Source organism: Hemicordylus capensis, chromosome 2 (assembly GCF_027244095.1).
Source record: "Hemicordylus capensis ecotype Gifberg chromosome 2, rHemCap1.1.pri, whole genome shotgun sequence".
Taxonomy (NCBI): Eukaryota; Metazoa; Chordata; class Lepidosauria; order Squamata; family Cordylidae; genus Hemicordylus; species Hemicordylus capensis.
The window spans coordinates 379612895-379638771 of NC_069658.1; the positions used below are offsets into that span (position 1 = coordinate 379612895).

At 45.8% G+C, this 25877-nt stretch overlaps 1 protein-coding gene and 1 long non-coding RNA gene across 3 annotated transcripts; one reads left to right on the forward strand and one right to left on the reverse strand.

Annotated features, from left to right (window-relative positions):
- Positions 1-3967: 3967 nt before the first annotated feature.
- Positions 3968-7183, reverse strand: TRAPPC5 (trafficking protein particle complex subunit 5). 2 transcript variants are annotated; one of them, XM_053301085.1, is made up of 2 exons: positions 7056-7183; positions 3968-6144 (listed from the first exon to the last, which is right to left on the reverse strand). In XM_053301085.1, the coding sequence occupies exon 2, from the start codon at positions 6138-6140 to the stop codon at positions 5574-5576; it is 567 nt and encodes a 188-aa protein (XP_053157060.1). In that variant the 5' UTR covers positions 6141-6144; positions 7056-7183; the 3' UTR covers positions 3968-5573. The 2 variants fall into 2 exon arrangements, with proteins under 2 accessions (XP_053157060.1, XP_053157061.1); XM_053301086.1 differs by lacking the exon at positions 7056-7183 and adding an exon at positions 6640-7040.
- A 9593-nt stretch (positions 7184-16776) lies between these two features.
- Positions 16777-25464, forward strand: LOC128346873 (uncharacterized). Its single transcript, XR_008317255.1, has 3 exons — positions 16777-16847; positions 20853-20984; positions 25373-25464. It is a non-coding gene; the product is annotated as an uncharacterized LOC128346873 (long non-coding RNA).
- The last annotated feature ends 413 nt before the right edge of the window (positions 25465-25877 follow it).

A 25877-nucleotide genomic window follows, 5' to 3' on the forward strand; every position in this document is an offset into this window, starting at 1 on the left:
AGGCTGTTCTCACAATAATTACTACCATAGGAGAAACCTCCTACACTAGTTTGGAAGCCAAGAGCGGTCCTGATTGGCCATTGTGGGAATTCTACAATGAAGGTAAAGGTAAAGTTGTGCCATCAAGTCAGTGTCGACTCCTGGCGACCAGAGAGCCATGTGGTTTTATTTTGGTACAATACAGGAGGGGTTGACCATTGCCTCCTCCCACACAGTCTGAGATGATGCCTTTCAGCATCTTCCTATATAACTGCTGCCCAATATAGCGGTGTTTGGAGATTCAAACCAGCAACCTCTTGCTCTCTAGGCAAGTTACTTCCCACTGCGCCATTAGGTGGCGGAGGAGAAAATGCTCATCTGTGAGCTAGGTATAGAGGGAGGTGGCAGTGGCAAGCCCAGAACTTGTACCCAGCCCCAGAGTGAAAGTGGAGAAAGAACCAATACATAGGAAGCTGCCATATAGCCAGCATAGTATCGGCTGAACTTAAAAACAAGATAAGACCTGAATGTCTTGCAAGCAGAGACATGCCTGTTTAAAACAGCCAGTGCAATGCTGTGCTCAGGGGTTGCAAGTAAAGAACCAGCATAGTGTAGTGGTTCGAGTGTTGGACTAGGACCAGGAAGACCCAAGTTTGAATCCCCATTCAACCATGAAACTCACTGGGTGACTCTGGGCCAGTCATGTATCTCTCAGCCTAATCTACCTCACAGGGTTGTTGTGAGGATAAAAATAAGAATATACACCGCTCTGAGCTCATCAGAGGAAGAGTGGGATATAAATGTAATAAATAAACATACCATAGGTCCATCTAGTTCAGTATTGTCTACACAGACTGGACGCGGCTTCTCCAAGCTTGCAGGCAGACTTTCTCTCCCCCTTTATCTTGGAGGGAATCTCTCTCACCTCAGGGAGGGAATTTGAAACCTTCTGCATGCAGATCAGCTCCAACCCCCAAGAAGAACATCTTACAGTGCTAACACAGGTCATATGCAACCAGGGCAAACCCTGCTTAGCAAAGGGGACAAGTCATGCTTGCTACCACAAGACCAGCTCTCCTCCTCTTCCTGCACCTCCCACCTGTATCTTCTCTTAGACACTTGTTCCATGCAGCCTTATCCTAAACATACTTACTCAGAAGCCGTGCTAAGTTGAATGGGGCTGTTCCTCAAAGCAAGCTTAAAGTTGTAGCCACAGTCCAAGGCAAGAATTTTCTAGTATGGATTTTGCTGGAACTATTTCCTTTCTCTTAGCAGCAGAATATGTACATTGTACTATACTTTATTTGAAGCATGTCATTTGTGCGGAAACATTGTACAGAATGGGTATTCTTATCGACCAGAAAATGGGAAGAGGCTTGTAAGAGCATGCATGTTGCTTCTTCTAAGAAAAAGAGTGCTTTGCATATGTCCAACCACAGAAAGAGATTACTATCCTTAGCTCTGCTTTGAATGAATGTTATTTACATGAGAGTAGATCTAAACAAGCATATAGTTTGCTCACATAGCAGTTACTTTGGTTGGTTATGTCTAGATGGATCTATATTTCTAGCAGATTGCAGGTGGGTGGTGCCGATGGTACTTCGATAGCTGCATTCTGCAGACAAGACCCACCATGAGCTGCACCATGTGGACTTCCCAAGCCTCTGTTACAAAGCTTTTTCTCTTCCTATCACTAACAGCCCTACCTCACTGCAAGCTAATTTTATCATTAAGCTGGACTATACTTTGTAGCAACATCCATTTTCTTCTTTGTGATGTTACTGCAGTAGAAGGCAGATGAGTGAGAAGACAGAAAGGGGGCAGTCACAATATGTGCGAAGGTACCTGTATTCTACCAAAGAAAACCACAGGGCTCTGTGGGCGCCAGGAGTCAAAATCGACTTGACGGCACACTTTACCTTTACCTTACTCAGCTATCTCAACATGCAGAACAAGTTACAGTTGCAGGATGCAAAGGGTTTGTCTCCAAGGGCTGTTTCTTACAAGAGATGTTTAGATCTCCAAGCAGAATAAGCACACACATAATAAGCACTAGTTATGTAGGGCAGCACAGACACACACCCCTAAAGCTTTTCTATTAAAAACACATAAGGTGGGATAAGGAAAATATCAGGCCCCTACTCACTTGTAATTTTAAGGGGGAAGTCACCGTGCATACACACATTGCTTTCATAACACTATCATCATGTATTTTGTACTTGGATACCTATTCTGAAGTACAAAATATCTCCTAAGAAGTTGCTCTTGTTCCATGGAGAATCCTTAGTTAACACACACCTAAGAACAAGACTAACTGAGCAATAGGAGAGGATATTAACTCTCACAATCTAGTTGGTGGGTACCTCCACCATCACCAGTCCATTTTATCCTACATTACACCTGTCCAGCACTTGCTGACTTATTATTATTATATTTATATCCCGCTCTTCCTCCAAGGAGCCCAGAGCGGTGTACTACATACTTGTGTTTCTCTTTCACAACCACCCTATGAAGTAGGTTAGGCTGAGAGAGAAGTGACTGGCCCAGAGTCACCCAGCTAGTTTCATGGTTTTACTTATACATTACATTACATTATTAGTTTTATAGTTTTATTTATGACTGCAGGAAATAATATATATTATATTATATTAGTTTTATAGTTTTACTTATGACTGCAGGAAACCCTTGCAATTGGATTCTAGGTCTTTCAGCTGAACAACAACTATAGGAACATGTGCTGATGGGCTCAAAAAAACCCAAACACTCAGTTATTGATTAGTGTAATGTTTAAGACTACAATCCAACATATAATCTGTTCCAAATTAGCAGAAATTGTATTACTTCTAGACATATGTAACGATTTAGTGTATACAGATGCTTTTTATTCATATGCACATAGATGTCTGTTATTTACAAGTAGGAACTTTTCAAGGACGTCATAAAGGTATTTTTGAAATACTTGCAGTTTGTAGCTCCACCCCAAACTTATTTCATCTTTGAAGGCAGGCGGGGGGGGGGGAGAGCTGAAAATCTCTCCAAGTGACAAAAGGCTAGTAAAAAGAATTCCTATATAGTCTCCTTTCCAGAGTTATCTGCATAATCCTGCCATAAAAGGATTCTTCTTGAGATGATCTGAACTTGCCCTCACATCACATTAATTCACTTCTATAAAGAGGATTTGCATAAAAGCAGCCCTGCTGGAACAGGCCCAAGGCCCATGCATTCCAGCAACCTGTTTCACACAGTGCCCTACCCTGCATCTGGTTTTTAGAGGCATCTTGCCTGTAAGGCTAGAGGTGGCCTATAGCTACTAGACTAGTATCCAGTGATAGAATTTGTCTAAACCCCTTTTAAAGCCATCCAAGCTGGTGGCCATCACCACACCCCATGGCAGAGAATTCCATAGATTAATCATGCACTGCGTGAAAAATTACTTCCTTTTGTTGGTCATAAATATACTTTTGTTGGTTGTCTGTGCATTTACACATGGTGTGACTGAAAGAAAGACTGGTAGTATGGAGGACCAAGCATCTTTAAACCCATTCTACACCTTCCTGAATCACACCCATTTCGTTCTGTTTGTACTACCTTAGAGCAGGAGGGTGGGTCATAGCTTCAAGAACGTCCCCTTAGGGATGTGCACGAAAGCAATTCAGCATCCAAATTATGGCACACCCCTTTAAAACATAGAGCTGACACAGCCCCTTTAACACAGAGGAGAGCAGGTCCATACCTGCTCTTCCGCTGCATACCACCATTTCCTTCATCATCATGAACCAGCAGCACTTTCCCCCAGCTGCCCCCATGCAGTGCTGGCACATACATGGCCTCTGCGCATGCAGTCTAGAAGAAGTGGAGCAGTCTAGAATTCCAGCAGCTCATTCTGTATAGACAGACTCCCTGTGTGAATTCCTTAGAGAACTCTCCTTCTCAAGGTAGTCAATCTATGAGAGGCTTACCTAGGAATGAGAAACACTCTACAAAAGTATGAATACGATGGGAGAGTTTATCTTTCAGAACACGCATACACGGAAACTTGGCATGTAATGTAATACAATGGGGTTTTTTTGAACAAATTCTCCTGATGAGATCATATACTTGCACACTGTGGTTACCAACGCTTTTTCAGTCTTCTAGAGCAGGGATCTTCAACGCTGGGGACCCAGATGTTATTGGACTTCAACTCCCATAATCCCTAGCCCCAGTGGCTTTTGGTTGGGGATTATGGGAGTTGAGGTCCAATAACATCTGGGGACCCAACGTTGATAATCCCTGTTCTAGAGGACTTTATTCTTCAGCATCAGGGATCTTTCATTCCCAATGAACATTCATAAGATGGCGCTACATGGCTTTAGAATCACATGAAGCAAAATTTAAAGAGTAATCTCCTTCACAACCCTTTAACAGCACAACAAAATATATGCCAATGGAGTTTACTGCCACCTAGTGCCTTCTCGACAGAATGCTACCACTGCTTCTGTAATGTATTGGGTACAGAACAGGACCATCGTGAGAACTTTAAAAGGGCTATTTAACAGAGTTTATTAACGGGGAGGAAGATTCTTCAGAACTGTTATTGACCTTATTTAGTTTGACAGAATATCTGAAATTGACTGATTTAAAGAAGTAAGCTTCTTTCAACAGTATATTCTTGTTATTTTCACAAATGTCTCCCCCCACCCTTTTCTTCTTTTTAAAGGTCACATTTTTCTCCACAAAGCTATTTCCTGCTATGGTCTGAGAGAAAGGCAAATTGTGCTGATGCAAAAGCCCTAGGAACAGCTCTGGGACAATTTCTCAAATGGTGCCTTCACTTAGCAATTCCATTGGAAGAGCAGGAAAGCCGATACCGGATTTAGAGCTTTGTTGCCTTTTTGTCTACAGAGCAGGAAGAGCACCAGCACTCAGGCCCCACCCACTCTGAGACATTTCAAACTGGCCTTGAAGAATCTGTTCTAAAGCTCTCTGTCTGAACACCTTAGCAACTCTAAAGGCTGGGCAAGTTGTTAAGAGGTTTATGGAATGCAACTGCTTTGCTGAGGTATGCTTTGCTGACTCATTCCTGCAGGCAAGACAGCAAGCAGAGTACAATCCTCAGTAACTGGAAGGGGTAATAATGTGAGCACAGAGGCTTCACAGCAAACTCCAAAGCAAAGAGGCCAGCATTAGTATCTTCTGGTGGCAATTTCAGTAGGGCAGCAACAAAGAAATGCCAAACAACAACTGAAAGGAATGCCTCATACATTTGTCTACATTATTTAGCCCTGCTTGATGGATGAAATCTCTCTTGGTAAGGAAAACAATGATCTCCATTGCCTCCCCAATCTTCAGCATCTATCAAGTTTAAGAGAACGGAGTTTAGGGTAGATTTCTGGAAGTACATTTTTTGGGCCCTAGGTGATCTGTATCAATGCTGTAGAAAAATTATGTCTGCATCAGAGAATGGAACACAAGTCGCTTGCTCTGATGTAGACACTGAACCTTGTTCTCCCTCACTATATACTGCCCAAACACTGACAGGGCAGTTATTTCAGAATCTTGTTGAAATACATATATACAGAAGAGCAATTCAGATTAGTACACACAGGATGTACTTAGCGTCCATCCAGGGCTTTGTCACGCGCTATAACAGACTCATCAAATTTGATCATGAGGGTGGTGCCCTTGTGCCAGTGGGCTGTGACTTTGGCAGGGAATCCACTGCAAGTGAGCATGGCCTCCACAATGCCAGCTGTGAAAGAAGCACAGTTGAGTGTGCTGTTTTCCTTGGGCACTGAAATATACGTGTTGATGAGAGGCTCCTTCTCAATGATGTAGTAGGTTTTGTCGTCATCATTGGCTTGCTCAAGCTTGTCGGCTTCCTTCCCAAAGAGGGCTTTCCACACAGTCACTTTGATGAAGAGCAGGATATTGATGACCTTGGTTTCTCGCTTTCCATTCTTCTCTCGCATCACCAGCACATCCAAGATACGGGCTCCCACTTGCTGGCCTAGCTCAGAAAGCTTGTTCTGAAGCTCAGAGACAGAGTAGACCCGGTTCTGGCAATACTGCACAATCTCAGAGAACAGCAGTGAAAAGGCACTGAGGCTGACATCTGTCTTGGGTCGAGTGAGTGACCGCTCAAGAATAGCGGATTTACCACGAGTAAAACGTGCATCCATGGTGCTACAGAGAGAAGGGAAATGTTATATTGAGTAGTAAGCATTTGGCCTGCATCAGTAGGGCCTCAGCATGTGCAGCAGCTTCTAGATGCTATTTATTTCCCAGGAGATGTCAGATATATAAACGAGCATAGTATAGTGGTTAGTGTGCAGGACCTAGATGGTGAGACTTGGGATCAGAGTCCCACCCAGCTATAATGCTCACCAGATAACCTGAGGCTAATCACTACCTCTCAATCTCCTACCCTAGAGAATTTTTGTAAGAGTACATAAAATTAAGGGAAGGGGCATACACATGCAAGCCTAAACTCCTTGGAAACAGCATGGGATACATATAAAATAAATATAGCATGACCTATTTTTATGTTTTGAACATTTAGGTGAGGTGGGAACAAGCAAAGTTTTAAACTAGCTGGCCAAGACACAATTTTACTTTGCACTTATTCAATCCATAAGATATTATAAATAATGATAATGATAATAATAATAATAAACACACCCAGTATCCGTCTGTCTTAATCACATTATTAACCTGATTTCAAGTCAGTTTAAGTGGTGGTAGAAGTTTACAGAGTAACCAAACTCTTAATCCCAGGTTCCCTTAGAAATGCAAACTCTGTTTAACGCTCTGGAAACCCTAGAAATTGTAATCCCGCAAAGCGGCTGAGAAATTAGCAAAGATTTTTCAGCAAATCCTTATGCACTGGTTGGACAGGCCTTTCATCGGATGAAGTCTTGTAGCCAGACCGGGCGGGTGACGGAAAGATGCTTTAGGTGGGCTCTGCAGCGCACGCAGCCTCGTCTGGTTTTCTGCCGCCAGTCGCCACCCCTCTTATCTCCCAGCGGCAGTTTCATTCACGGGCCTCTTTCTTCCCGCGTTGCCGTATTTAAAACAAGATATAAAGCGGGACTCACCACGGCTCTCCTCGGTCAGCGCCGGGTTACTCCTCCCCCTCGCCCCACCCAGAAGAACCCCCAAAGTTCCGCGCTGTTGTGACGTAACACGGGGGAAAGGGAGCAAATGAGAATTTACTCAGAGCCCGGATGTCTCGCGAGGCTATGATTCATCAGGGCACTTGCACCCCTGCTATTTAAAACCGGCTCAATAGTAGGTGGCGAAAATAGGCTTTGTGCTTATATGCTAGCTACAGAGAAGTACATAGGGAGCAAATTGGGATTTGACATCCTCTGGTTTCTTAGTGCTTTTTTTCTTTATTTCTATAAGAAGCAACTCATGAAAAGGAACAGAGACTTCTTTGCTCTTCTTATTTGTCAATAAAAATATTTCATCCAAAGACATGCTTTTTAGACAAGAGTTTCCTTCAGAAGGGAGAGTCTTAATATAGATTGCTGTTCTGTTTTGACAGATCAAAGAAGAGATCAGCCAGATCTTTCTCCTCTGGTTAAAAAGCCCATCTGGTTAAGTATAAAAGTCTCTCTTTTCTCCGAGTTGCTTTTTTATCATCACTGTAAATTGATGAATAAATAGAATAAATAAATAATAAATAATGTCAATTAAAATTCCCACTGGTGGTGGGGCTTTGTAGGCAAGTTTATAATTCATATCTGTACTCTATTTCTATAGCTTTACCATATGTGTAGGGACATATAGCCTCTTCTATTCCCATTTCATGATAAGCATGTTTGAAATCATCTCTGCAGTATCCCTTGATTTAAAAGTATCAGGACTCTACCAGTTTTATAATGATAACAAAAGTATTCTGCATTTAGGATATAATCAACTGTGGGCCGATTTGGAGAGAGACTTTCCACAACTCACAAGCAGGATGGAGTTGTACTGAGAGCCCGTGCACCTTGACATTACTAGGATGTCCCTGTCCCAGCACACTGTCAAGGTGTCCCTTAATTGCAATGAGGGGGATGTTTATCTCTATACATGTTCCAAAATCCACAGGGCCGTCGGGCACATGTAGAGGGACTATTCAGATGAACATCCTGCTCACACAATTGTGTTATGACCTGACAGTGCACCGGGACATTCTCCAGAGACACCAGGGCAGGCATGTTCTCGGTGTGACCCCATCCTGATTGCATGGTTGCACCTGGTGTCTCATCCACAATGGGCCTGTGATTGCAAATGATGACACAGGTTTTTGTAAGTACAATTTATGCTTAGCTTGGATCAACAGTCCTCAGGCTTTGGAAAATTGACAAAGGTTAATATGCCTTACTAGCAACAACCTAGCCTCTTTATCAAGTGATTAGCCAAGTTCAAAGGTGGGGAAGTGTGAGTACAGACTCACTAGATAGCTTTCTTTCTTTTCTTTTTTTACTGCTGACCAGAAATCCTGTAGTAGTGCTCACTGCTCCCACTCCACCAATTGTTGCATTAGAAGCTACCACTGATATTGACTGATCATTTTCTTTAGAATTCTTAAATTTCCCCCTTGTATAATGGCAGCAGGGAAATGACTTGACTAGCAAGCCAGAGGTTGCTGGTTCGAATCCTCACTCGTATGTTTCCCAGATTATGGGAAACATCTATATTGGGCAGCGGTGATATAGGAAGATGCTGATATAGGAAAAGGCTGCATATTAACATGTGTACTGCAGAAAGATACAATTTCCCTTGCACTTAAAAATATCTGTGCTAATAATGAGCCCATTCTTTTAAAAGGGATATTCCCTCTCCTACTTATTCTGGGCAGTTCTCAGCAAGTTTGGTTTTGAAATGGAGCATGGAGATGGGAAGTACCTGTAGTTTTCTGGGGTCAGGAGAGAGGGTCAAATGTGACCTTGACTTACTTTTCCTATCTCTTCTCCTTCAGCCAACATATGAAGTTATTATCGCCCTCTTATAGTAACTTCATCCACTCTCCACCTTTACAACTCCTGCAAAAACTGTAAGGAAGAAACAAAAAGCACCTTAGGGAAGGGGTGCAAACCTGGAAATGTCACTATGGCATCAAGCTTTCAGCCTAACTTGTTTATAATAATCATTCTGCAAAAAATGAAGTAATGATATGTAGTGTTTCCTCAGAGATCAAACTGAACCTGAGAAAGGTGGAGAGAAGCTTGTGTGATGTTTACAGAGAATAAAATTTATTTGCGGAAGAAAGCTGCAGGCGGTAATGTAGCACAAGCTATAGGGAAAGATGAGGATGTGATTGAGGGGCATACTGAAAAGTCACCATAGCCACCAGTTACTTACTATGGTTATTGCTGTGCTGGTAGAGAGACTTCACACAATAATACAAGGATCACAGACACACAGGGCCTCAAACACAGCTGTTCTTACAAGGAAGAAACCTCCGTAGTCACTCCACCCAACAACTGCTGCTCCTAAATCTGAATGAGCTCAAAACACCTCATGGGTGGGGTGTGTTGTGTTTCCCCAAAATACATTTGAAAATTTTGCTTGGATTAGGAGGGTGTCAGAGGTGAGGTGGGGTGAGAAGCAAAGATAGTTTGCAGCTGAATATGGGAAATGTAGAAGCTTAGTGTGTGCTTATGGCTCCCCAAAATGGCCAATCTCTGTTATTACAAACAGTGTATTGTATTTATGTTGAAGTCCATGCAAGATATTGGGGAGCATTCCTTACACAATTCAGGGTTTTCCCTGCTCATTGGAGCTTAGCCAGCATTATCTCCACACTAAAAACTTCCAGTTTTTACAGTGGCCTTTTGGGATGCTTCGATGTATCCAATATACACCAACATTTATTCTGAGATGTATGGAGGGGCCATGCTGATAGAGCGCCTTTTCTTCAAGCCTATGTTCATTTAAAAAAAAAAAACTTGGTGATTTTGCAGGATATTGTTCTATGCACCTGCAATTTTGTTTTCTTCTTTTAATAAAATCTCTCTCTCTTTTTTTTCCTTTTGAAAAGCCTCCTTACTCTGTTTGACTTCCAGTGGTACTTTATCATGAACATAAGAGGGCTTTTCTTAAAGCCTCACTTTTTTCTTTTTCTTTAACATTTGCTTGGCCATCTTGGAGGATATCGTTCTGTTCACCTGCAACATGTGGGTGCAGGTGGAGGTACATAGAACGAAGTTCCACAAGATCACCAAGCAAACGTCAAAAGAACAAGTTGTTCTAGTAAGAACTAATCAGCCTACTTTCCTTTCACTGTCTCCTCAACTGGACTAAATTTAGTTCAAATCAAGGTCCATAAGTTAGATCTCTTGCACCTCAAATGTTCATGCATCCGCCATCTTGGATTGGGGTGGATTACATCATTACAAACTACACCATTGAGGTGTCCCTGTGTGTCATTCACTACAACTGTATCAAATTTGGTTCAAATTGGTTAGACAGTCCTCAAGTTAGTCAAGAACCTCAAAAGTTCACACGCCCACCATCTTGGATTAGGATGGATGACATCACCACAAACTACATTATTGGGGCAGCACTATTTGTCCATACAGCTGTAGCAAATTTGGTTCAAATTGGTTAGACAGTCCACAAGTTAGTGCACTTGCACCTCAAAGGTTTACATGTCTGCCATCTTGAATTGGGTTGTATGATATTGTCACAATCTATGCCATTGAGGTGTCCCTATGTGTCCCTACAGCTGTAGCAAATTTGGTTCAAATTGGTTAAGTGGTTCACAAGTTAGCCCACTTGTGCCTAAAAGTTTACTCATTCGCCATCTTGAATTGGTGTGGATGACATCATCACAAACTACACCGTTGAGTGTCCCTGTGTGTCATTCACCGCAACTGTACCCAATTTAGTTCAAATGGGTTAGACAGTCCACAAATTAGCCCGCTTCCGCCTCAGATGTTCACATGGCTGCAATCTTGGAGTGGATGACATAATCATACACCATGCCATTTCAGCATCCCTATGTGTCCTTGCAGCTATAGCAAATTTGGTTCAAATTAGTTAAGTGGTTCACAAGTTAGCCCACTTGTGCCTCAAAAGTTTAGGCGTCCGCCATCTTGAATCGGTGTGTATTGCATCATCACAAACTACACCATTGAGGTGTCCCTGTGTGTCACTCACTGCCACTGTACGTAATTTGGTTTAAAGTGGTTAGGCAGTCCACAAATCTTGAATTGGAGTGGATGACATCATCCAACACCATGACATTTTGGCATCCCAATGTGTCCCTGCAGCTGTAGCAAATTTGGTTAAGCAGTTCACAAGTTAGCCCACTTGCGCCTCAAAAGTTTACGCGTCCACCATCTTGAATCGGTGTGGATTACATCATCACAAACTACACCATTGAGGTGTCCCTGTATGTCACTCACTGCCACTGTATGTAATTTGGTTTACATTGGTTAGGCAATTCACAAATAAGCCCGCTTGCATCTCAGATATTCACATGGCCGCCATCTTGAATTGGAGTGGATGACATCATCACTCACTATGACATTTGCGCATCCCTATGTGTCCCTGCAGTTGTAGCAAATTTGGTGCAAATTGGTTAAGCGGTTCACAAGCTAGCCCACTTGTACCTCAAAAGTTACACATCTGCCATCTTGGATTGGGGTGGATGACATCATTTCAAACTATGCCATTGAGGTGTCTCTATTTGTCCCTACAACTGTACCCGATTTGGTTCATATTGGTCCAGGCGTCGCAAAGTTGATAGGTGATGACACACGGACGGACACACACACAGGAAGCCGGGTGATCTCATAAGCCTACTGGAAAGTAGGCTAAAAATAGAAAAAGTGAGGCTTTAAGAAAAGCCTACTCTGGAAGTGGTACACCCTAAATGGACGTGAACACAGTATGAACGTTATGAATGGTGCACGGTAAAAATTTGGAAAGAACTGACAGGAACCCTATTAAAACAGCCCTATGTGCATGGTGGCCCCCAGGTTTCTTCAAATTATCTTTATTGTGCTTATATGCAGCTAATATATTACCTCATAACTCACTCTGCTTAACCCCACAATTCCGTGGTTAAGCCCTGCTGCCTGGGAAAGGCCCAGGTGAATATCTCAGGATGCAATCCTTTGCACATTTACCTGGGAGTAATATCAATTGAACACAATGGGTCTTACTTTGGTGTATACATGCAGAGAATTGGTGTGATAGTTATTTGTGTGCCATTGGATGTTTATAGTAAAGGAAAGGTCTCTGCATATTTTTGAGGAAGCTGACTGATTTTTCCAGCTACAGTTGTTAGAAAGTAGGCCTTATTTGGACAAACTTCCCCCCACATTATCACAGGTCCGGATAAGGCTGATGCTCTCCTTTCAGCATCTCTCACTCAACAGGAACTTAAGGAGATGGCAGAGGAGTAATGGTGGGAAGGAACTGTGCTGCTTGTGGTTTCTGAACCACAAAAGAGCTCGTGGGCATTTTGTAAAATATAGACACCAAGACTTGGTCATGATAAGTCAGGGGCTGACTTTGGGGAAGTAGACACATCTTGCTTGGGAGGAACAATTATCTAAACTCAGCGCCCAGACTGTTGTGGGGCACTGGAGCTGCACACCAGGAAAGAACAAATGGCACATCAGAGGCCAGGTAGGAACTGAGTTGTTGCTGGGTGGGTGGGGAGCCTTGAAGGGTCCCCCCCCCCTTCATTACCCTGGCCAGAGTTTGCTGTGCTAGATTGTATTATTTACAGTGATGAGAGAAGTCTCCCTTGAAAGATGGATTTCCAGTCCCTGCTTGGAAGAAGAATTATTAGACTCAGTGTGGGAAGGCCAGCCAGAGCTTGCCTCAGAGGCCCAACAAAAGCATAGCAAGCATAGGATAGAGCAAGAGGTTCTTGCCCTGCTAAATCTGAACAATGTCTGGCTAAAGGCATTGTAGCAAGAGGAGCTCCTTGCACTTTCATTAATGGGCCAACCTTGCCATGGGGATCGTGGTATGGGTTGGTATAGACCAGTGTTCGGTTCTGGGTAAACTTCTCACTAGCTTTTCTGGTTGATCTGTGCTCAATAGTACAGGTGAAACTCGGAAAATTAGAATATTGTGAAAAAGTCCATTAACTTCAGTAATGCAAATTAAAAGGTGAAACTGATATATGAGACAGACGCATTACATGCAAAGTGAGATAAGTCAAGCCTTAATTTGTTATAATTGTGATGATCATGGCGTACAGCTCATGAAAACCCCAAATCCACAATCTCAGAAAATTAGAATATTACATGGAACCAAGAAGACAAGGACTGAAGAATAGAACAATATCGGACCTCTGAAAAGTATACAGTGTACTGTGCTTGATTGGCCAGCAAACTCGCCTGACCTGACCCCATAGAGAATCTATGGGGCATTGCCAAGAGAAGAATGAGAGACATGAGACCAAACAATGCAGAATTACTGAAGGCCGCTAATGAAGCATCCTGGTCTTCCATAATACCTCATCAGTGCCACAGGCTGATAGCATCCATGCCACGCCGCATTGAGGCAGTAATTGCTGCAAAAGGGGCCCAAACCAAGTACTGAATACATATGCATGCTTATACTTTTCAGAGGTCCGATATTGTTCTATTCTTCAATCCTTGTCTTCTTGGTTCCATGTAATATTCTAATTTTCTGAGATTGTGGATTTGGGGTTTTCATGAGCTGTACGCTATGATCATCACAATTATAACAAATTAAGGCTTGACTTATCTCGCTTTGCATGTAATGCATCTGTCTCATATATCAGTTTCACCTTTTAATTTGCATTACTGAAATTAATGGACTTTTGCACAATATTCTAATTTTCCGAGTTTCACCTGTACTCCAAGAGCTGAAAGCACTATCTGAAAAAGCTCCTGGAAATGCAATATCTATGTTTTGTCCCATTTTTACCTTCTAGATAAATGTTGGGGTGGTGGGTTTTTTTAAAAAAAAAGTATTAATGTGCACACAGATAAACTAGAGGTCTTCAGGTTTCAGCCTCTCCACAAATCTCTAAGAACATAAGGACAGGCCTGCTGGATCAGGCCCAAGGCCCATCTAGTCCAGCATCCTGTTTCACGCAGTGGCCCACCAGATGCCACTGGAAGCCTACAGACAGGAGTTGAGGGCATGCCCTCTCTCCTGCTGTTACTCCCCTGCAATTGGTACTCAGAGGCATCCTGTCTTTGAGGCTGGAGGTGGCCTATAGCCCTCCAACTAGTAGCCGTTGATAAACCTTTCCTCTGTGAAGCTATCCAAACCCCTCTTAAAGCCAACCAGGTTGTTGGCTGTCACCACATCTTGTGGCAGAGAATTCCACAAGTTGATCTCTAGAAGTTGTGCCTTGAATCTGCAGCCCTTGATACAGTAGATCTCTCTTTCTTGCTTGACTCCATTTGTACCTTAGGCTTCGTGGCTCTGTCCTCAGTTGGTTCTCTTTCTATCTGTCACTCTTTCAGTGTTTCTATAATGAGAAGCTCTTCCTCTGTTTTGCTTTTTCTGGGTTAGGGTCCTTCAGGGCTCTGTTCTTGGCCCTCTACTCTTTTCTCACTACCACACTATCCCTGGGCAAACTCATCACATCCCATGGCATTCAATAACACCTGTATGTTAATGATGTCCAAAGGGCATTCACACGTGCCACCTAACCCAGGCTAAGGCAGCCCAGCCTGGGTTAGGCTGAGCGTGTGAAGTGCCGGGAGTGAGATCACTCTCGGTGCTGCCCCCACGCCAAGCCCCACTTTTTAACACAGCATGGCATTTAGTCAAGGTTAAGCAAACCTGTGGTCTGGGCGATCACCACCAGGTTAAATGGCTTCCCTCTGGCCTGCCACCATTTCTGGCAGTGAGCCGGAGGGTGGGGTGGGGGGAGCAGCGGCCGTGTGAGCGCAGCGCCTGCTCTAACAAGAGCAGCCTCTGTGCTCGTGCCTTGGGGCACCATGGGATGCAGGAGGGGGGATGTCCTGCTGCTCCCAGGCTCTCTCTCCGCCTCACCACCACTCACGTGGGCACATGGTGCAGCTAAAGGCAGAGGGGTAGACAGTGGCTGCTTGTCTGCAGGGGAAGGTCGGCGAGCGCCTGCCTTCGTGGAGCTCACCCTCCCTCCTTCCCCAGCGAGGTCATGGGAAAGACCTCCAAGTGAGACTTCTCCACCCCAGGATGTTCTCCCTCCATTCAATCCTGCATTTCCATGTGCATTTCTCTCTGATGTGTCTGTTGGGATGTCTTCTCATAGTCTCAAGTGCAATATGTTCAAGACCAAAGTCTCATCTTTCCTCCCAAGTCCTCCTCTCCTCATTCACTCTCCTTATTCATTGACAACATCACTGGCCACACTGTTGGACAGGCAATAGCCTTGCTTTTCTCTTTGACTCCTCTGTCTCCTTTGTTCACCATTTCCAGCCCATCACCAAATCATGTCACTCATCACATTGTCGTATTTTTAAAATATATTTCACCCCAACCTCCTTTTGTTCACATGCTCTTTGTGATCAGGGACCAATTATCTTTTCTGTGAATGAGACTTCCCTCTTTACATTACAAAAATACAGTTCTTCCTATATCCCCTTGGCAAAAAAGCTCTGCTAATTTTTCACTTGACTACTGTTGCTTTCTCTTCTCTGCTTTCCTGTTTTCTCACCTCTGTCCAGCACTCTGCTGCAAAAATAATTTACTTCTCTTGTTGCACTGATCATCATGCTGCTGCTCTTTGCATCCTCACACTGACTTCCTGTCCACTCCTGGATCCATCACAAGCCTCGTCCTTGCATACAAAACCCTCCATGGTTTTGTGCTGCCTCCATCTCTCAGCTTTTATATCCTAACACACCCCTTTGACTTTCACTCGCCCATTTGTAACACCCTTATCCACCTCAGATGTCGCTGTCCTTTCATTCTCACTGCCCCTTAACTGCCTCCCAGAACATCTCCAGGAGGCTTTACAGACAGGGCTTCTACCCCAAATCTCCTTCGGGAGAGAGTGTGTCCGTTCACACACCAGCCAAACTTATCCTGAAGTCCCTTTGAGATTCTTGGACTCACTCCACACACAAATCAGGCTTTGTCTAGCAAATTCTAGCTTATCTCAGGTTTTAAAATGCTGGTTTTAAGCTACTTTTTCTGAAAATGCCAGAGCAAATAGCAAATAGGGAGTGGCACTGAAGTAGAATCATTAGCATGATAAGAGGGATACTCTCTTTACAAATGCAGATATAGCTCTTTAATATCCCCCCGCCCCCCGCCCCCCCCCCCGCCGCTGCATTGGCTAGAAAGAAAACATGAAGGGATGCCATGTGAACTTGCATCAAAACAAAACCCGAGAGCATAGGGGAGGGGCTGCATCCCTCAATGCCACAAGTGTAATTTGAAGTGGCTTCACTCAACATTTATGCTGCAGCATGAAGCCATGTGCAAATAACTCCCAGGATGTCATCTCTCTTCAATTTAAAACCCTTCTTAAAACCCACCTTGGGCTTTTCCACATGTTGGTTTATTCTCTATCTTTTCAAACTCCCGCCTTACTTAAGGACTGGTGTTGTGACAAACACAGACCTCCATCATCTTGAAGGGAGACCAATCCACAACCTCTCACAGACCCTCCCTGCACCAATTCCCTAATCTCATCTCATCTTATCCAACACAGGAGATATAGGGCCACTTTGCATCTCACCACCCAGAGGGGAGGAAATTAGAATTCTCTTTGAACTATGGACAGGTGTGAGACCCACCATAACCTGAGCCCAGCTCCCCTCCCCTCCCCGCCCTCGTGGCTTTAAAGCAAGAGGCCTGGCCAGTGTTCACCCTTTTCCATCTGCAAACGGGTGTTCCATGGGAGAAGCTGTAGAGGTTAACACTCTCTCAGCCAAGGACCTGCCTACTGATAGACTAAGGTAAAACTCAGTGCTAGCCAGTTAGTAAATATCTTTTGCATTTCCTTTTGAATTCCTATATTCCTTTCTTTACTCCCAGTTTCACCCTGTTTTCCCCCAATTCTTTATTCTGTGTGCAACCCTTGTTTCTTAATAAAGTGGCTTCAGTCAGATTTAACAGGTTCTGGAGGGTTACTTGCAAAATTCTTCGCCTTGTGCCTCGTAAGGTCATTTGCTACTATTGAGTTGTTTTCAGAATAAAATCTTGTTGTGTGGACTGGCTGTACAGTGCCTATAAGTCACAAGCCGGACAGTTCTAGCTTGTTGAAGCCATGTCTAAGCCTGGTCAGTGGCTTAGATCAGTCTTCAAATGGTGGCATGGGCGTGCTCCTAGATTTGGCATCAGAGCAATCTCTCTACTGGGGGTAGATCCCAGGAAAGCATAGCGTCACCCCCATTCTGTCACAAGTGTCCTTACAGATTCTGAGGAAATCCATTGACCCTCCTTACATGTTTTAGTGCTCCAGACACTTTTTAGTGCTCCAGCCACTGGGGACCATTGTCCTTGTCCTAGTTCTGCAGCGGTGTCTGCCGGTTAGCACTTATTTTCCAGTCTCTTTTCATGACTGTTTTAACATTCCCTTTTAGAATGAATGGCCTAGGCTTGGAAATAAACAGCTCTTTAGCATGAAAAAATGAAAACATCAGTGGAAGACAGAATTAAATATTAACTCTTCTCCAGCTTAGGGAGCATTCTCCATTCAGATACGTGTGATGGTGACCACTCTTTTAGTAATCATTCGCATTCCAAAATCTGCTACAGAGAGTGGGTCTTCTGTGGCTAGTAGCTACAGGGAGGAAGCAGCATAGGGCCATGTCGTTTCTTGAGGGCGATTCACAGAAGCGTAGGGTGATTTAAAACAAAAAACAAAACTCCTGTGTGGTAACATTGGTTCATTTGTTACTTCCTCCATACAGCTGGGGCCACGCAACAGCTCTGTATGAGATATTACAGACACGGCTCCATAATACTGATAGACACTTAGGGTCAATTCACACTTCTAAGTCCACTTAGTTCTTCCATACAATTGTGTCTGCAGACTCATGCCCACATGAAGAAGCATTTGTCACTGGTCTGGCATTGGTCCACTACTACTACTACTTTTTATATACCATTTTCCAACAAAGGTACTCAAAGTGGTGCATGTAGAAAAATAAAATAAATAAATAAGGTAACTCCCTCTCCCCAAAAGGCTCACAGTATTAAGAATGAACATAAGGAAGACACCAGCATCAACCACTGGAGGAATGCTGTGCTTGGGGCTGAATAGGGCCAGTTCAGGGGCAGAGCTCCCATTGGGCGAACGGGTTCAAAGAACCCGGGCTGCCACCAATCAGGGGCCGCACCTCGCAGCCCTGACACACACACCCAGCATCTGATGTCAGACACGGGGATGCTGGTTTAGCTCCTAAGCAGGGGCCGCGTGGCCCCCATTCAGGAGTTAAATGGGTGCTGCATTCGTGGCGCGGCCAGGGGTGGCTCTTCCCTGCCTTTAAGGGAAGCACAGCTCCGTTTGAGAGCCAGACCACACACCCCGCATCTGATATCAGATGCGGTGGGCGGAGTGAGCGGGGCCACCAGCGCAGCCAGACACGGGTCGCTGGCGGTCTGGCTCCATGCCTGGGCCAGTTGCTCTCTCTCTGCTAAATAAAAGAGAATTACTACTTTGAATGGTGCCTCTTTGGCTAGTTACAAGGGGACACCTTGTCTCCGCTCACACAGTCCAGTAAGGAGATGCCGATTCTGCACTGCTAAAAACCTATCTCTCTTGCACATCCTCCTCTATTTCTTACACTGAGCAATGGGAACCCAGTTGTCTTGGAAGTACAGGGCAAGAGTGTTGGCCGAACTTAAAAACAAGATAAGACCTGAATGTCTTGCAAGCAGAGAGATGCCTGTTCAAAACAGCCAGTTCAATGAGGCCAAGTGTGGTTGAGAAAAGCTGCTGGAAGCAAGCTGTGCTCAGGGGTTGCAAGTAAAGAGCCAGCATAGTGTAGTGGTTCGAGTGTTGGACTAGGACCAGGAAGACCCAAGTTTGAATCCCCATTCAACCATGAAACTCACTGGGTGACTCTGGGCCAGTCATGTATCTCTCAGCCTAACCTACCTCGCAGGGTTGTTGTGAGGATAAAAATAAGCATATACACCGCTCTGAGCGCCTCAGAGGAAAGTGGGATATAAATGTAATAAATAATCCTCTCTAATAAAACGCTTGGTGTCCGTCCGTGGACAACCAAGCGTGTGTCCGTGCCTCCCTCAGCCGTTCTACGCATGCGCGGAGCGCAGGCGCAGAACGGCCGAGGGAGGCACGGACAAAGGGAACAGGCGCCCATGTTTGTGACTCTGCCCGGCGAGCTTCCCTTCCGTTCCCCAGAGAGGTCGCTGCTTTAAGGCCTGGTGGAACAAGGAAGCAGAGGGAACAAGGAAGCGGAGGGCCGGGCAAGCTCCGCATGTCATAACGTTCATGCTTGGCGGAGGCGCCGATTAGGAAGGGCCGGGGATTAACCACCGGGAGCCGGGGTGGTGGTGACAGGTGGCGGTGCTTGGCCCAGCTCGGCTGAGAGGTGGCTGCAGCGCCCTGGGGGTTGTGCGGGCCGTGGGAGCCCGCTGCGGAGAAGGCCAACATCGCGGTGCAGAGGATCAAGTGAGAGTTCAAGGAGGTGCTGAAGAATACCTTGCCGTTGCCCCTTCCTCTCCGTCAGAGAGAGAGAGAGGAAAAGATGGAGAGAAAGTTCCTTCTCTGCTCGAAAACTGACTCGAGGGAGGGAGAGAGCGCGGGCGGGAGTGGGGGCTCGGGTTGCAGGATGAGAAGGTGCGCCAGCCCGAGGAGGAGGAGGAGGAAGAGCAGACACAGAGAACGAAAAGGTTGGCAGCCGTCTCTCCTTTCTGGAGAGCGGGTGACGCGAGGGAGCAAGCAAGCGGCTACGAGAGCCACTGGAAGTCAGAGGCGGCGCCGGCTCCAGGACCGCCGCGAAAACTGTAGAGGCAGCACTTCAAAACGGCATTTTACAAACGTTGAACGGAGCTGCAAAGCGGCTGCGAGAGCCGCTGGGAGTCAGAGGCAGTGAAGAGTGTAGAGGCAGCACTTCAAAAAAGGAACAAGGGAGAGGGAAGAGGGGGGGAAATGGTGCAGGAAAACAAAAACAAAGAGAAAAAGAGGAAGAAACAGAGAGAGAAAGAAGCAGACAGACAGGTTAAAAAAAAGTAAAAGAGATGAAAAAGACTTAAGGGGGGGGGGAAGGCTAGCGCCCGTTATTATAACGGGCTCAAACATACTAGTAAATCAATAAATAGACAAATAAACAGCAAGCCCACTCTGCCCCTCCCCTCAAAAGAACTTTTCATTTTTAGATAGCTGCTCAAAATAAAATAAGGCAGACAGCTAATGATATCCTCTCCTCTCCTCAATGAGAGGAGTGGGAAATGTGTGCTTTTGAAGAAACTCTCAGTCAAAATAAAAAAGCAATGGTATCTTTTCCTGAGAGTTGGGGCAGGCGGAGGCAAACAGTTGAAAAACGTAGCTGAAAGTAAAGAATGTCAGGAGTCTCAGAGAATATAAATATTGCTTGTATTACGAAGGTAATGAGGTTGTATTTTAATAATGAAGATTGGCCATCCCCGAACTAGTGTATTTTGTTGTTTTTATAGTTATCTATTAATTTGTTTATATATAATTTTCCTTTAAGTGTGGCTCTTTGACCCTGCACATTCTGGTTCCTTGGCTATTAGCCTGTGAAAGGTTGGTCACACCTGCATTAATGGGAACCAGGTGGTGGTGGACTGACATAGATGATATTTCTACAATCATGGGTGCGCTTTTCCTAGCAACTGTGATCACATGAATCACTTCAGCGCTCACCGTATATACTGTTCAGTCCACACATTATCCACATATCCAGTCATGTGGCACAAGCCATGGCATGCGTGTGGGCACCAGCCCTTAGCTACTGCTCTTTCTTTCTCAGATTCTGAAGACAGCTTTGAAGACAGTTTTCAAAGGGACTATGAAAACCTATCTCCACCAGTGCTGAGATGGCCAAAGCAAGACCCTCAGCCAAAAGTGAAAGTGCAAATGAATGATATAAATGGGAAGCCAGGTAAGAGATTGCGAACTGGGGCACTTCTAATACGGCATGATGAAGCTGTTGCCTCAAGTGGTGGATTGGTGGAGGCGGCAGATCCAGAGGTGCTCTTACCCATGGACTTCTGGGCCGAAGTCCAGGGCCTCCACAGCCCCAAGGGGCCCCCAAATGCTCTTGGGTCTGTCCCGGAGGGTGTGGTCGCCCAGCTGAGCATGATGATGCTTAATTTTCAGGGGGTGGGGGCTCTAAAGGCCTCTAGGTCCAGTCTCCAAAATTACCTAGGTGTACCTCTGGGCAGATTAGCTGTCTTTGTCCACCAATTCCCACCCAAACGCCCCCAAAGTTTTTCTTGCAGTGCCACTGTTATTTACTGCTGTCCATTGCTGCTGCTCCCTCCCTGCCATTTCCCACCCTATTGCTATTCAAGAGGCAGAGGGGAGTGGGGAATGCCACTCCAACTTCCCTGCTTTCTGCTTATTGGACAGGCAAAAGGCAGGATGAAGTGAGGAAGAGGAGAAGGAGCTGGGGTGGCAGCCACTGCTGCTACCAAAAAGTAAATTGAGGGCTCACGTTGCCTCCAAGGGCTTGCAAGAGTTGGATTGGCCGCTCCTGAACTGGCCACAGCAAGCCTTTGCACATGTGCCACACAGTGAGCAAGGTGGCTGGCAATCTTTGCACGGTGCACATGTGCAAAGCTTGCAGGGGACAAATTGGGAGCATCCTCTCCAACTCTTGCAAAGCTTTTGGAAGGGCACTACATGAGAAGTGTGGTTCTGGCAACTCTCCCTCCTTGCATGGTGCCCTTTCAGAGCCTTTCAAGGATCAGATGGAGAACTTCCCATCTGACTCTTGCAAAGGACCGTGAAACAGAGGCGTAACTAGGGAAAACGGCGCCCAGGGCAAACACTAAAATTGCACACACCCCCGACTTTTTAAAGCACTGACATCTTGTCTCACCCTAAGAGATGTGGACTGCCTTGCCCATTTCAGCTCATAAATTGGAACAATGGTCCGCACAGTGAACAGAGATCAAAAGTGTTAACTCCCATGTACCTGGCAGCTCTTTAAAAGACAATCTCTCTATGTTTTGTTTCATTGTCTGATTTTTGTTCCCATCAACTATATTATTCATACCAGTTTCCACTTGTTTAACAACAACAACAAACACCAGAGAAGCCCATGTCTTGGATGCATCTCGCACCCGCCGCCGGGAGTTCTGCACGCACCCCCTCTCGCCAGCTCGCGCTCTCTCTCTTGCGCGCGTGCTTACACACACCCTTCCGCAGTCGTGCAAGCGCCAGGGGTGCAACTGCTCCGCGCCTGGCCAGTGCCTGAAGGCTGCTTACCTAGCCCTGGCACAAAGGTGTTGAGGAACAAGCAGATGACGGCCACAGGGAACGGCATGTAGGGGATGGCGGCGTGCAGTGGTCCCTTCTTCTCCCTCACTTGCACCACCACCCCGCCGGAGGAGACGACGGCACTGTGGCAGCCCCTCGAGCAGCATCCCCAGTGGCTGCCCCGGCAGCAGAGTTTCCCTCTTTGGGACCGTGGTCCATGACGCCTGTTGAAGCATGCACGGGGCGGGGGGAAGGGAGCGAGAGGTGAAGCTGCCGCTCCCCAGAGGAGTCTCTGCTGGAGTGAGCCGCTGGAGCGGGAATCAGCTGCCGCCTCAGAAGGCACCTCTGGAGTGGAGTGGAGGGAGCGCGAGGTGAGGGACTGAACATGCGTCCAGACTCCGGAGCGCTCGGTTTAAAGAGACAGTGCAGCAGCGCACGCTCTCTCACTCGTCACACACGCTCCCTCCCTGCCTCGCGCTCTCCCAGTTGTTTGGCCCGCGCCAGCACGCATGCGCTCTCGGCTTCGCCTTCCCCGCGAAAGGCGCGCAAACATCTACCGTATATCTCATTCTCCCATTCCTGCCTTCCAAGACCAAGTCCTCGTAACCTCAGAAACTTGCCGTCTCCAAGCACATATACTTAGGAGGCCAGCAAAGCAATGGGGAGGGGGCGCGGGCGCGGAAGGGACCACTCGTGGGGGAGGGGGCGCCGACGACGCGCTCCCTTGACTGCTGCTGCTGAGCTGGAGAAGTTTTATTTTTAAAAAAATATTATTTTTTTAAAAAAAATTGGGATCGGCGGGGGTCATGGTGGCGCCCCCCACGTGGCCTGCAAAGATGGCGCCCGGGGCACGTGCCCCCCTGCCCTCCCTATCGTTATGCCTCTGCCATGAAAAGGGAAGTATTACTGGCAACCCCAGTCTTGCATGGGTCAGATTGGGAGCTTCCCATCCAGTTCTTGCAACACTCTGCAAGGGCTCTGCACAAAGAGGAAGGGTTGCCAACAGCCCCCACCCCCCAGCATGATGCCCAAGCTGCTCCTGCTGCATTGCAGACTCCCTTGCTCACAGCATCCATCTGTCAGTCCTTCCTTCTCCCTCCTTCCACCTCAGGTGCACAGCAAACTGTGACTTGTGGCTCTGGCTCCAAACGTGGGTCCCAGGAAGCACTCACTGTAGTCAGCATCATGCAAGGTTCAAGGTACAGGAAGGAGGAAGGAGGATGGATGGATAGACAACTTTGGAATGTAGTTTAAGGAGAAGAGGTTGCTTGCTGGCAGCTGCTTCTTGTCATTGCAGCATCCTTGCAAACCTTGAAAGATGGCCAGGGCAACAAGAAGGACCTGCCAGAAAGCCACCTCTTCACCTTAACCCATGCCCCATTTAAATGCTTCAGGGGGTTGGGCTGGGGGGTATGGTGAAGCAGCAATTTGCACCTTGCTCCACACACCCAAAATATGTAGCACTGCTCTTGTTCCTAATTGCCCTTGAGAAAACAAATTTGGGAGCTATGATTGTTCTGATTTCGGAAACTGCAAAAAGCTTTAACGTGCAGTGAGGAAATTCTTGCAAGACCTCACTCTATCATTCCAACAGAGGTCTCATTAGAACCTTTAAAAATATATATATATTATCATTGGCAGCAGACTTGACAGCGAAGATGATGATGTAGCCCATCAGGGAGTTATTCGCACTTGACTTCAGGCTCCGGGGTAAATGAGCGAAGCTACTTCGAAGTACACTCCAGGCATTGAGGGAAGCAGCCCCTCCCCTCTGCTCTCAGTTTTCTTTTGACACAAATCCTCATGGCGTGCTCCGTGTTTTCTTTCTAGCCAATGGCGGGGCGGGGGGGAGAGCTCCTGCAGAGATAGAACTGCATTTCTGAAGACATGCCTCTTATCATGCTAATGATTCTATGTCAGTGCCTCTCCCATTTGGTCTGGCCACGTTTTCAGAAAAAGTAGCTTAAAACCAGCATTTAAAAAACCCAGACATACATCAAGATAAGTTAGAATTTGCATCTCAAAGCCTGGTTTGTGTGTGGAGCGGGTCCAAAAATCTTGCAGGGGCTTTGAGGTACATTTGGCTGGTGTGTGAACACACACTCTCTCTTCTGAAAGAGATTCGGGGCAGAAGCCCTGTGTGTAAAGCCTCCAGCCATCAGCAGAGTGATCACACCATGTTGACATCTGTCTGGGATTGAGCTGTGATGGGCTCCTGTTCTTGCCCTTAAGTCATTCTCCTCCTACAACAGAACAGAAACTAGGATTATTGACCCTTATAGATGTGTGCCCAACATACTAGGTCCTTCTGTCTTTCCAGAAGTACTAGGATTAGATGATATGGAAACTGATAGGCTAAGGTATCACACCTGTTAATTGGCACAGTCAACCATCTTGCTGCAGCTAAACTGAGCTAGGGCCGGCCAGTACCAGGATGGGTGATCATCTTGAAACCTCATATAAGACCCCTTGAGTGTTGCGATGGAAGAAAAGTGAGATGAAGATGAAATAAAATAAATAGGTTTGGGCCCCAGGTATCACCGCTCTCATATTCCATCATGCCATCTGTCCCCATCCACCACAGCATCAGTGAGAGAAGTGAGACTACGTTTCCTTCCATGTATGCATGTTTTAATATGCTCTCTCAACATGGGTTGAGCTCCTGCCATTTATTTATGTGCAGGTCACATTTGCCCCGCTCCCTACCAGACAGCTGGTCTTGTAGGAGAGCTGGTCTTGTAATAGCAAGCATGACCTATCCCCTTAGCTAAGCAGGGTCTGCCCTGGCTGCATATGAAAGGGAGACTAGAAGTGTGAGCACTGTAAGATATTCCCGTCAGGGGATGGAGCCACTCTGGGAAGAGCATCAGGTTCCATGTTCCCTCTCTGGCATCTCCAAGATAGGGCTGAGGGAGATCCCTGCCTGCAACCTTGGAGAAGCCACTGCCAGTCTGTGTAGACAATACTGAGCTAGATGGACCAGTGGTCTGACTCAGTGTATGGCAGCTTCCTATGTTCCTAGATACCTGTGGTATAACCATTTTGCTTGTTGTTGGTTATTTACAGACATTAGCTCACCTACCTTTACTGACAATATGGAATGCTGCTCTCGAAGAAAAGTCACCATCATCCTTTGCATCTTGCTGTGTACTTTCCTGTTAATGGTATCAGCTGCTTTGGTACTGGCCATTTGGAAATGTGAGTTCAATATAGCATCATGAGGGAATAGCTAGTGTATCATGAGCAATAAATTAATTTAAAAACTGAAAGACCTCAAACACCTACTCCCAGAAGGGGCAGCTCTGTGTGTCTCTGCTTGAGTTTTATGATGGGGTTGGGGGCGGGGTGGGGTGGAAGGCAGCATATGAATGTGATGGATGAATAAATACACGTTAGAACTCAGATTTTTAAAAAAAATTTACATTGTGGGATGAGGCAAGGATGTCCTTGTCAGATTTACTTAATATAAGTGCAACTGAACCTTTTGCAGTTCAATTGAGGTAAAAAAGAAATAGTAGGGTTGTAATAGGGTCAAATGTATTTGAGGTTAGTCTTTATGCTGATGTCATTT

Bases quoted from the DNA above. Each gene is read 5' to 3' on its own strand.
- TRAPPC5 (XM_053301085.1), bottom strand. From the start codon at position 6,140: ATGGATGCACGTTTTACTCGTGGTAAATCCGCTATTCTTGAGCGGTCA.